At 40.8% G+C, this 13,465-nt stretch overlaps 1 protein-coding gene across 4 annotated transcripts in view; it reads left to right on the top strand.

Moving 5' to 3' along the window:
• LOC118363792 (gamma-aminobutyric acid receptor subunit gamma-3-like) overlaps positions 1 to 13,465 on the top strand; it is a 38,867-nt gene that overhangs the window by 8,621 nt on the left and 16,781 nt on the right. For 3 of the 4 annotated variants that reach the window (XM_035745016.1, XM_035745015.1, XM_035745014.1), the window contains exons 3-5: positions 1,919 to 1,986; positions 9,543 to 9,763; positions 11,346 to 11,428. In XM_035745016.1, the coding sequence (XP_035600909.1) occupies positions 1,919 to 1,986; positions 9,543 to 9,763; positions 11,346 to 11,428 (372 nt within the window). Of the gene's footprint in view, positions 1 to 1,918; positions 1,987 to 7,522; positions 7,631 to 9,542; positions 9,764 to 11,345; positions 11,429 to 13,465 lie in introns of those variants that run through there. The other variant, XM_035745017.1, reaches the window with a different exon arrangement.

Here is a 13,465-nt window from a genome sequence, read left to right as displayed (position 1 = left end):
AGACACAGACCCTGGACATCTGCTTTGCTAGCACACGTGACCACCCTCCGAAATGATCTCACCAGTCGGCACCACCGAACAGTTAATGATTCAGCAGCGCAAGTGGCGACACTTCAGGCTGAGGAGTATGTTTCACCCATCCCCATGTGCTACAAAGACACTGGAGAGCCTGTCCCATAGCTTCTTACCATGTCAAAATAGGAGTGCCTGACCTAGGATCAGGATCCCCACTGTCCATGTAATCATATTCAATGTAATCTAACAGTCAAAACTGATCCTCAATCAGCACTCCTACCCTGAATCATGCCAGCTCAGAAAAGAGCAGACCAGAAAACAGCGACGCAAAAGGCAACAGAAAACATTTTAACACAATGTAAGGGGAATAAACTAGGAGAATTGAGCGGTCGTGGTGAATGAGACCGGCGGGGCTGACGAGGGCAAGTGTATTTCTCATCACATCGACAGGTTAACTGTGTGTAAAAGATGCTCCTCCATTAAAACCCTCATGGGGGCATTTTACTCTGCAGATGGGGAGTTGTAATCATGCTTGCTTGATAAGGAAGGGGAGGCAGGGGGGGCGAAGTGTGTGTGTGTGTGGGGGGGGCCGGCCTTGGTGCAAATAAATGCAAATAAATCTCTGATAACAGTAACAGTAAGTGGACAAACTCAAGTCAAAGCAGTGTAGAACAAACATATGTGGAAACTCTACAGAGGATTCGTGTGGGCAGTGCATTCACCTTCCCATATGTCATGATTATACTGTACTACAACTTTGAATAACATTCCAATAGCACAATTTTTCTTCAATTAAAGCAGGGTTTCCCAAACTCAGTCCTGGGGCCCCTCCTGGGGACACTTTTTTTTCCCCCCCCCACCTAGCACTACACAATTGATTCAAAGCTTGATGATGAATTGGTTGTTTGAATCAGCTGTGTAGTGCTAGGGGGAAAATACTAAATGTGGACCCAGGGGTGCCCAGGCCTGAATTTGGGTAACCCTGAATTAAAGTACTTTACCAATGACTTCAAAAAGTTGCTGCCATAAATGTACATTGTGTTATTTGATGATAGTGGCTAAAGTGGAACTTAATAATGTCCTATCAAATCAAATTGTATTTGTCACATGCGCCGAATACAACAGGTATAGTAGACCTTACAGTGAAATGTTTACGTACATGCACCTTAACCAACAATGCAGTTAAGAAGAAATAAGTTTTAAGAAAGTATTTACTAAATAAACTGAAGTAAATAATAATCAAATAACAATACATATTTTTTTTAAAGACAAGATGTACTCTGCTATTTTCTTGCGTCTGAATTCTACAAAACTGTCAAATATCTATTCGTCCATTATACCCTGTTTCAATTAAATACGTCTTTGTGCAGATCTTTCTGTCATAGTCTAATGTGAGTGTACTGCACCACCTCAACAGTTAATTGCCGGAGTTGCCAAAGCCTATGAAAGAGGCTAATGTGCATTGACAGAGGTGCACTTAGCCACACAAGCGTGAACTGCTAATTACAGCAACGCCTTGTAAGATTAGTTACAGAGAACAGGCTTTAAATTGTGAAATGTAGGGTTGGAATCGTGTATGGCATGTTATCCAATAGATTTGAGCCGTGTGGAAAACAGTTTCCTACATCTCCAGTGAAAGGTGACTGCCTGGAATGAAACTGGTGAACCACTTCATGTATAGGCATCACTTAAAGTGATCGTTCACCCCCGAAATCAATACGTGTCAGGTGTTTTCCTCCCTCAGACACGGTTGAAAGTCGACCAGAGTCAACAACAGATATGTAGGCATGTCCTTTTTAACACTTTTGACATGGCACCCAATGTATGCCAGTGTTACTATACTTGGTTGTGGTTCAAATGTGCTTTTAGCTTTTACAGTGATTTTTCTTTCTGTCTTTTACAGTTAAACCAACGCTTATCGACGTTGACATATACGTCAATAGCATCGGACCTGTATCATCAATAGACATGGTAAGTGAAAATCTCTCTCTCTCTCATTATGAACATAATTTGATTACTTTGTTTTTCTGTGCTGCTTGAATAAAGGTCAACTGTGGGCCAAGAGAGTTAAGGCAAGATACGTTCCATCATCTTTCATATCCCCAGTGAGCTGGGCTGCACAGACAGGAAAGCAGTTGTATCTGGTGGTGAAGTGGGATGTGTGGGTGTTGGAATGAGAAATAGAGCCTGTGGTCACAGTGCTCAGACAACCTGTTATACCGTAGTCACTGTATCGGTATGTAAATGGCTCAAATGTAACTGGCTCGAATGTACATGACTAAACTTTAAATGTTTTCTCAGAGTCGGGCCTTGCATTGTAATACTTAGTAGTGAGAGCATAATGAATATTGAATACATATGATTGTGTAATAGAACTCTGGCTTCCACTGTAGTAAGAACAACCCTTAGTGTGTTATTCATGATATACATCGGGGTGCTTAAGCCTTGTTGCTTATTTACTTAATCAATCTTATATGTGATATCCCTATGTTTTGTAATCAACTTCATGCCGGTCTTGGGTAGTATAGTGTGCTGTCACCTACTAGTGAGTCACCAGACCATCACATAACTGAATGATGTTCACCCCACCTTGGATTTTTACCTGATTTATTTCAGGTACACCGTGATTGGTGAGTCACACAGATCTCCACCACGATGTAAATTTTGGCCAGACTACGATAGCCTATAACAGCATCCCACGCCCTCCCTTAGCCCCGCCCCTGTAACTGTTTGTCCTGGCAACATTACAAAAGCCAGGAAGAAAAGAAAAACAACAGATTTCTTCAGCTCGACTTGGCTGCAAAACCCCCCGTCACACTTCAGTGCACCCCGAGCGTCACCCTGTGAACTGAGGAGTGACCTCCCGTGCCTCGAATGTCCATTTAACGCATTTAGATCATCAGAACTCTGTTTCTGGAAGACAAAGCAGCAGGTCAAGTTGATGGGTTGTATGGAACAGGGCATCCATATTGATCATCTACTATAATTGTTACTACCTACAGTAGGGTTAGTAGTCAATGGACTCACCCAGGTATGATGTTCTATGGACATAGTTAGGGATCTAAGAGAATGATAATATACATGTTATAATTTGGAACTTTGTGTCATACCCAATAATAGAGTTGAAGTCGGAAGTTTACATACACTTAGGTTGGAGTCATTAAAACTCGTTTTTCAACCACTCCACAAATTTCTTGCTAACAAACTATAGTTTTGGCAAGTCGGTTAGGACATCTACTTTGAGCATGACACAAGTAATTTTTCCAACAATTGTTTACAGACAGATTATTTCACTGTATCAAAATTCCAGTGGGTCAGAAGTTTACATACACTAAGTTGACTGTGCCTTTAAACACATTGCAAAATTCCAGAAAATGATGTCATGGCTTTAGAAGCTTCTGATAGGCTAATTGACATCATTTGAGTCAATTGGAGATGCACCTGTGGATGTATTTCAAGGCCTACCTTCAAACTCAGTGCCTCTTTGCTTGACATCATAGTAAAATCAAATGAAATCAGTCAAGACTTCAGAAAAATAATTGTAGACCTCCAAGTCTGGCTCATCCTTGGGAGCAATTTCCAAGCGCCTGAAGGTACCACGTTCATCTGTACAAACAATAGTACGGACGTATAAACACCATGGGACCACGCAGCCATCCTACCGCTCAGTCTCCTAGAGATGAACATACTTTTGTGTGAAAAGTGCAAATCAATCCCAGAACAACAGCAAAGGACCTTGTGAAGATGCTGAAGGAAACGGGTACAAAAGTATCTATATCCACAGTAAAACGAGTCCTATATCGACATAACCTGAAAGGCCGCTCAGCAAGGAAGAAGCCACTGCTCCACAACCGTCATAAAAAAAACCAGACTACGGTTTGCAACTGCACATGGAGACAAAGATTGTACTTTTTGGAGAAATGTCCTCTGGTCTGATGAAACCAAAATAGAACTGTTTGGCCTAGAGGTCGACCGATTTAATTGGAATGGCTGAGTATTTTTGGACACCAATGTTTTATTTTTACACCTTTATTTGATCTTTATTTAACTAGGCAAGTCAGTTAAGAACACATTCTTATTTTCAATAACTGCCTAGGAACGGTGGGTTAACTGCCTTGTTCAGGTGCAGTACAACAGATTGTCACCTTGTCAGCTCTGGGATTCAATCTTGCAACTTTACGGTTAACTAGTCCAACGCTCTAAAAATCAAAACACAGAAGTGTATATATATAGCTAAAATAAATCCAGGTTAGCAGGCAATATTAACCAGGTGAAATTGTGTCACTTCTCTTGCGTTCAATGCACGCAGAGTCGGGGTATATGCAACAGTTTGGGCAGCCTCGCTCATTGCGAACTAATTTGCCAGAATTCTACGTTATTATGACATAACATTGACAGGTTGTACAATGTCACAAGAATATTTAGACATAGGGATGCCACCTGTTAGATGAAATACCTAACGGTTCCGTATTTCACTGAAATAATAAACGTTTTGTTTTCAAAATGATAGTTTCCGAATTCGTGCGCTAATAGCGTATCAAACGTCACTAGCTCTGAGTCTTTGAGTAGTTGTTCCCCTTGCTCTGCAAGGGCCGCGGCTTTTGTGGAGCGATGGGTAACGCCACTTTGAGTGTGGCTGTTGTCGATGTGTTCCTTGTTTGAGCCCAGGTAGAGGCGAGGAGAGGGACGGAAGCTATACTGTTACACTGGCAATACTAAAGTGCCTATAAGAACATCCAATAGTCAAAGGTATATGAAATACAAATGGTATAGAGAACTAGTCCTATAAATACTATATTAACTACAACCTAAAACCTCTTACCTTGGAATATTGAAGTCTCATGTTAAAAGGAACCACCAACTTTCTCATGTTCTGAGCAAGGAAGTTAAACGTTAGCTTTTTTACATGGCAGATATTGCACTTTTAATTTCTTCTCCAACACTTTGTTTTTGCATTACTTAAACCAAATTGAACATGTTTCATTATTTATTTGAGGCTAAATGGATTAGTGGGCAGAACTGAAAAAGCGTGTGGGAGCGTTTGACTCAAGTTAAACAATTTAAAGGCAATGCTACCAAATACTAATTGAGTGTATGTAAACTTCTGACCCTCTGGGAATGAGATGAAAGAAATAAAAGCCTAAATAAATCGTTCTCTCTACTATTATTCTGACATTTCCGATTCTTAAAATAAAGTGGTGATCCTAACTGACCTAAGACCGGGAATTTTTTCCTGTGATTAAATGTCAGAAATTGTGGAAAAACTGAGTTTATATGTATTTGGCCAAGGTGTATGTACATTTCTGACCTTTGACTTCTGACAGCTGTATGTGTTGGGTTTATATAGTCAATGAGGGCTACTCACTCAGACATGCTATTCTATGTTCCTGGCATGTATTCTATTGTAATGGTTTCTGTTTAAGCCATATATACGGTATAAGCCTAGTATGTAGTCACCCAGACCTGATGTTCCATCGGCATTGTTAGTGATCTAAAGAGAAGGAGAGTCTTTTTTTTGCCATCGGGGAATGGTTAGGGTTTATTTACACCGACGGGACTGAGTCCTCGGATGGTTCAACGTCACTGAAGCAGATATTAATCTAGGACAGAGTGTGATGGGAGCATGTCTGATTTAAGTACCATTATCTCAGAGCGCAGTGGTCATAGTTGCTGGTGCTATGCAGAAAAGAGAGCGCGTTGAATCAGTTGACCAAAAGAGGACACTATGCCACAGTAATCTCGGCCTACAGTCCATCAGTCCATGTGGTGCCATTGAAAAATGATGGATATATGATGTTATTTGGTGCATTTTCGCTGTGTGAAAACAGATTGTGTTAATATGAGGAATCAATATTCTTCCACAGGGCATGGTTATTTGTTATGTTCCACAGGATTAGTGCCAATAAAGACAGAAATAAGATCTTCAGAACCTGTCTGATTTGTTTTCTCTCCTCAGAATGAAAATAAATTGATTGAGTCTGCCAAAATGTCTAGCCCAGATAACAACGGGTTACATCATGTTAACTAGTGAGGAGCCACCCAACAGAGAGGAAGAGAGATGTTTGACGATGCCATGTTTAAAAATGGAGTGTATCTAAGATGTGACACCAGGTCTCAGGGGAACAACAGTGGATCAGTGAGTAGTGTTTACTCGACCAACAGACAACTCGTTCTATTAAGCAGTCTGTCTCACCTTCAGTTTCTGATAGATCTCTAAAGGATTGCATCATGACATCTGACATCTGTCTCAATATCCATATGATACCACTTCTGTTGACATTTTAGTAATTTAGCCGACGCTCTTATCCAGAGTGATTTACAGTATCGTGAGGGTTAAGTGCCTTGCTCAAGGGCATAGACCGAGTTTTCACCTAATCGGCTTCGGGATTCAAATCAGCGATCTTTCAATGACTGGCCCAATGGTTTTAACAACTAATATTCATAATGTGGTGTGTATTCTATGCAGTGTGCTAGTAGGAACATTAGACTTTGTCTACCCTCCTCCAGATTCCAATAGATTGTTAATGGATTATTTGGCGACTATAGGATTATATGAAGGCTACAGGCTCAGATCGTATCTCTCCTTTCTAATAATTGGTGTCATCGTACCTCCGTCATCAGAGCAATGAGCATAGGAAATATTTTGCGTGTTGGATTCCATTAGCTTTGGTATCCAATATCCATACACATGCAGCTTGACAGATGTCAACTAGGATTTACAGTTACAATTTACTGTAACAAAACACAAGAACGCAATGGGTCCCTTGGACTAATCCAATACCATCCCTGTAGTACATATCAGAAAAGAAAAATGTGAGTTTTCAACAATGTTTTTCATTGGCATGTTTTCAATAATTGTTTTCACAGATCCCCCAAGTATCCACACATTCTGAGTTTCTGGATCGTAAAGATTTCAGCCACAATGACACCTGTTTTAATGACACCGGTTTTTCAGTGTACACGCTGAATTATTGACACATTTTGTTTGAAGGGACATCTTCACAATTCTCTGCGGAAAGGAAATGCTATTTTTAGGCTATATCTGGGAGGCTCACTCTGTGTCCAAGGCAACGGGGCTACCCGTAGCAGAAGCCACAGCCAGCCATACACAACATGCAAAAGTTCAAAGCTCTCTACAAGCAAGCTGCCCATTGTTGGTCAACCTTTTAACACTGACCTTTTGGTCCCTTCTCACTGTAAAGCCTTTCTATAAAAAAATATTTTAAAAAAGCAAAAAAAAAAAGAAGTTTGGCTTGACAATGACAGCAATGGAGTAGGCAAGGTCAAAGAGATCTGGGACCAGGCTAAATAAACAATGTAGAAAAGAAATATGTGTGGAAGCAAGTGTAATGAATCATACACAAGTCTGTGAGTACTTCTAATGGGTTGATATTGTGGATTTGCAGATCGTGGCATTGTACTGTAATGCTGTCAGTCATTGGAGCATCTTTTTCCCCTCACTTGACCTTTCATAATGTGGCATTTGATACGCTCATTTTAGTGCCTGCTGTTGGACTCTAAATTCACGAGGGGCGCTTAGTGTTTGCCTGGAAGTTGCGCTGTGGGAGTCATTCTTAGCCTTGTAACCGACGGACAGAGAGGCCAAGGCACGTTCGTAAGTTACCTCTTTCTAACATGTTTCATTTGAACTCGTGTTCATCGCGGTAAGACTGTTGCTTTGCCTTTTTTCTCGTCTTGTAGCATCAGTCATTAAAAGCGTGGGTGTGAGCTTTCGTAACGATTTCCATAATAGTTAATGACACAGAACGAGGAAAGAAGATGTTTTTTTTTTCCTTCCTGTTTGAGCACAGCGTGTCTTTTATAACCAAATATGAATCGCCAGAGTGATGATTTGAACAGTAGTAATCATATCCCATTCATATCCTGCTGTTTATGGCCCTCATCTGAGGTAGATAATGAGGCTTTTTCTCAAATCTTTACATTTAGTGTAGAGATGGAATAGACTCCAGGGTAGACTTAATTTGGAAAACGTAGTCCCCTACAGGCGTGTTAAGACCTTAATTAGAGACCTAGGCTACTCATATGCTTGGATTGATTAGCTCTTCCCTAATGTGTGGATTTTAGTACTGGGATCCTAGGGACTTCCAACTCTGACATCACCACTTTGATGTTGACATTTGAAATGGTTAAAGGTAAGGGTTAAAGTTAGTGTAGGGACGTCCCAAGGGTCCCGGATAGCACTAACCCTTGTAAAAGACACTTGGATCTCAGTGCGACTTCGCTGTGTACACAAAGGTTAAATGAATAAAAACATGTATAAAAGATACCCTGAATTCCTGTTTGATGACATAGTAGTCTACTGTACACACCCTCATGATGTAAGGAAGCCAGGTCTAACAATAGGAATCAAGTCATTTTTGTGTGTTAACTATTTTTTTTCAAGACTATGAAATGTCATTGCAGTCTTAAGGTTGCAATGAATTTACTGAAGTGAAACTAATTGCGATGCTTCTGAGGGAAATATCTATTCATATTTTATACAGTTTATTGACCTTCATCTTACATTTTAAAGGGTATTACAGGACTACACAGAGGCTGTTAGAGGGGGGAGAGCGGAATAAATGCATACTTGGTATTTCTTTTTAGATTTCCTTAGAGATTAATCACTGATTTCATGTCACATTCATCTTCATAACTTAGCTAGTGAGAAACTCATGGGTGAAATAACATAGTTAAAATGTTAGATCAGCATTATTAATTCAAATCGAATCATCAGTAGGTAAGTGATCTATCTTATCTGTGATACTAGTTTGTCTGATCAAGCCCGTTTTCACTTCATTTCTCATACATTAATGTATGCCTTTTAACAGATGCTGTTAAACAAAGCAACTTGCAAGTCATGCGTGCATACATTTTTCTTAGGGTTGCCCCGGCGGGAATCAAACCCATAAACCTGTGCTATGCTCTATCAACTGAGCCGAACAGGACCTTATATATTACAGTGGCTATTGCCTGGGAGGCTTGAAGGAATAGACTCTTTAGACTGACGTGTTGTGTGATTGACTGTTCTTTTACTCCTTAAGGTCATGGTAACAGCTACAGTCGTGCTGCACCCATCACACTCTAATTAGTGCTGTATTAAAGTCAGGTCCCATGTGCCTGTAAAAGTTTCCAAAAGGTCACCCGTCAGAGTCAAGATGCGGTTTCTGGGGGACGTCAACATAAGGGATTAGGAAAAGAGAAATGCTTCTATTTTAAATGTTAAGGCAATTTATAATTTATGCTTGTCTTATCATATAATCATTTATGGTATGTTTTGTCTAAGAGAACAAGGGTCTTGTCTCGTCCTGTCTCTATGTTCGGGTAGACCATCAACACAGCCGATCTGCAGCTTCTCTCGATTAAAAAAAAAAATGAACATCTTAAAGTTAAATGTATAGCATGATTGTGGATTATTTCCCCCCCCCCCAAAGTTGGGACCAAAATGTATCATAAAATATGTAATAACATATGAAATATGTATAATATATGTAGGTTAAAGGTCAGCTTCTTCTGTTTTGTTACAGGAATACGAAATTGACATAATTTTTGCACAGACGTGGATCGACAGCCGTCTGCAATACAACAGCACTATGAAGATCCTGACTCTCAACAGCAACATGGTGGGAATGATCTGGGTCCCTGACACCATCTTCAGAAACTCCAAGAACGCAGACTCTCACTGGATTACGATGCCCAATCAGCTTCTGCGTATTTGGAACGATGGGAAGATATTATACACGCTGAGGTAAAATAAGTGGCTTTTCTTTATCAGATATCACAGACATTGTTGTTTTGAACAGCCAGCACACTTGGTACATTCGCTTTGCACACTCGAGTACACTGTCTTCGGGAGATCATGCTTTTTAGGGTGTAAATGTCATCCTTTCAGTCCTTTTTTTGCTAAGTTTTCAACCGTGGATTCACCTCTGCTGAGAAAAAGAGAGACATCACCTGCTGTTTGCATAACTGACTGAGGTATTCCCTTGGCAACAGGCAAAGCACAGGACAAAGGAAAGAATGTGTGGGCAGGTTAATTATTGTCAGGACTGACCTGGCTGGCTCCCCAAGGCGGAATCATACAAGATCCGACATTATCAGCCATTCTCAGTGAGCTTTATCGGTTAGTGTATTATCTTTGAGCATTATTGTTTGGCATTATACAGTATATGGGCATTATCACTGAACATTATTGTTGAGCATTATCACTGAGCATTGTTAGTTAACATCATATAATGCCCATAATGTCTATACACACACCATCGTATACATATATATTTATATTCCGGACTCCGACATTGCTCATTCTAATATTTCTCTATTTCTTAATTCCTTTCTTTCTATTTTTTATTTATTTTTTCGATGTGTGTATTGTATCGTTAGGTATTACTGCACTGTTGGAGTTAGGAACATAAGCATTTTGCTTCACCCACAACATCTGCCAAATATGTGTACGTGACCAATAAAATGTGATTTGATTTATCGGTGATGCCTATTGTTGAGCATTATAATTGAGCATTGTCAGTGAGCAACATCAGTTTGCATTATCAATGAGCATTTTGAGTAAGCATTCAGTTAGCATTATTCATCAGCGTTATCATTGAGCAGATCTATAAATATTCTCGAGTGGCATCCTGGTCTGATTAAAACAATGGAGTGAATCTAAGCTCTCATTAATTCCTCTTCACTGTGACCTTCAGTCAAGCCAACGTAAACAAGAGTGACGTTTTATCAGGGAGACGGAGGAAGAGGAGGAGAAGAAGAGAAAGAAAAGAGGAGACGAATAGGGCAAAATTCAGTCCGATGACCTACATAACTTTGGGACGAGAGCATTTCTAAATCCGTTCATTTTTCTTAACTAGTCTGTCGGAGTTTGTTACTCAAGGAAAATACCAATTTGCAGGGCTCACCAGACTCGGTGGCGACCAGCCGGCCGGCCGACCCTCAATCTCCAGCTCCCTGGCACTGGCAGTCATGTCAGGATAATAGGTGGCCCATTAGGTCTCTCACAGGCATGCAACAAGGTGCCAGTTTGTTAACCCCGCAATCGCTCATTCTTTTCACACCAACAGAAAAATGGAAGCAGCATTATGGCTCTCTGTCTCTGTCTCTTTCGCAGCATGTGCAGTATGTGAGAACAACACCAAGAGCCAGCCTTCCCTTATTTCACACCCTATGCTGTCTTCATCAATAAATTACACGTTCACATCACCAGTGGTGGTGGTGGTGGTTGTTGTTGTTGTAGCACTGCTCTCTCAGAGCAGAGGTGAACTATATGTGAGAAACGATGGCAATGCTCACTCAAGGCCTCTCTCTGACTCGTGCTGTAGGTTGACCATCAATGCAGAGTGCCAGCTGCAGCTCCACAACTTCCCTATGGATGAGCACTCCTGTCCCCTGGTCTTCTCTAGCTGTGAGTATTGTACGGCCAGGCAATCATGTCACCCATTCCTATGTCATATATTTTGTATAAACATATAAAAAAAATATTTTTGAAAAAAAATGGGGAAATCATATATTTAGTATATGAACAATGCATCAGGACACATCATATTTCATGTAGATGTATGAAAAATACATGAGAAGAAGTAATATATTTCATATGGATTGAATAATTGATGCCGCCACATACCCTGGATTATTTTCTTCAATTGTAACACAATAAAGCTTGAAAGATGACTTCTGTTGCGATCCTTTTGAAGAGGGAAGGGGGGCGTGCGGGTGCAACAAGGTTAGGCAGCAATGGTAGTGGCAACAAACAATGACGGACAAAATTGTTGTTTCATACATTGAGCAAATTAGTACAGTTTTCTACTAAACATCTTCGGACAGGTATATCTCCCTCGTCTCACATACTCCTAATATATACAGAACAATCAATGTCTTATATATGCACAAGACAATCGCAGTATGATACACAATAGACACCAAAAGCCAGACCATAATATCCCAGGCATTTTCTTCTCACCCGCGTACTGTAGTTTTACTTACTCACTTTTATATAAACGATGGAGGTACCTGAAATGAACGTCATTGGTCACTACAAGGTCCATTGTACTAGATCCAAATGATACCGTGTGTATTCTGTCACAGTATGAGGTCGATGCACATACAACTGTTTTGAGTTGGAGACTTGTTGGGCAGATTCTCTGAAAGGTGTGTGTGTGTGTGTGTGTGTGTGTGTGTGTGGTGTGTGTGTGTGTAGCCTGAAAGAGAAGGATTGTCTGCAGCTTTTCATGAGAATGCGTGAGTCACCAATGTGAAAGCTTGATGCAGAAGTTACTCTGTACCTCTATACCGTTCTTTAAAGCCACATTGAAAACCAGGCTTTCTGGGCAGTCCATTAACAACACGACAACAGCACGTCACCTGCAATAAAATGGGACAAAATTCAGTTCAGGCAGAATGGCAAGTGAACATAGAGCATTATTGTTAAGTGAAATAGAACACTGCATTTCTACCCTTATTAAGGATTGGTGGGAACAGGATGTGAAAGCCATGCATGCTGGACCTAATGGATTTCCAGCTGTTTCCCAGATAAAGACCTTGATCCTACTTCTATTCAGTCTACAATAACCCCCCCCCCCCCCGTGTACGTATGCCCCCCTCCATTTCCCCACCCTTCCAATGCAACACAATTGCTTCTCCATCTACAGCCTATGTACTCTATGTACATCCATACAGTAAGTCATCCTCAAAAATGTCACCTTCAGAAAATAGTCCTTTCATATTATTATGGTTTGAATGTTTTTTTGTTGTTGGAAGTAAACATCTTGGTCTGATTGCCCAGACACAAATTGAGCGTGGTCCTGGTTTAAAAAGCATGCTCAATAGAGAATAGGCTTAATCTCTGTCCTGGAAACAGGGGGTCTGAAGAGTTAACTTAAGCAAAACGGGAAAACTCAATCCAGTCCTCCACACCACCCACCCACTGGCTTGACAGAGCCAACAGACACATCCTCGCTGTTTGATATTTTCACTTACCCCAGGGAAAAGAACATTGGACATGTGGCGTGCTGTGTTCCCATGGCGATAATGACTGCAGGTAGCCTAGCGGTTAGAGCGTTGGGCCAGCAATCGAAAGTTGCTGGTTTGTATACGCGTGCCGACAAAGTGAACGATCTGCCAATGTGTCCTTGAGCAAAGCACATCATTTGTTCTAAGGGCACTGTACTGCTATGGCTGACCCTGTAAAACAACACATTTCTCTCATAGGAGTTTGGTGGCATCTTAATTGGGGAGGACAGGCTCGTGGTAATGGCTGGACCCGGAATGAGTGGAATGGTATCAAAACACATGGTTTCTATGTATTTGATGCCATTCCATTCATGCTGTTCCAGCCATTATTATGAGCAGTCCTCCCCTCAGTAGCCTCCACTGATTTCACTGCACCTTTTATTAGTTCATCACTGTGGACTTTCTCACCTTTCAGATCTTTAAACGGATAGTT

Source organism: Oncorhynchus keta, chromosome 30 (genome assembly GCF_023373465.1).
Source record: "Oncorhynchus keta strain PuntledgeMale-10-30-2019 chromosome 30, Oket_V2, whole genome shotgun sequence".
Lineage (NCBI taxonomy): Eukaryota > Metazoa > Chordata > Actinopteri > Salmoniformes > Salmonidae > Oncorhynchus > Oncorhynchus keta.
This window is presented reverse-complemented; position numbering and strand designations above follow the sequence as displayed.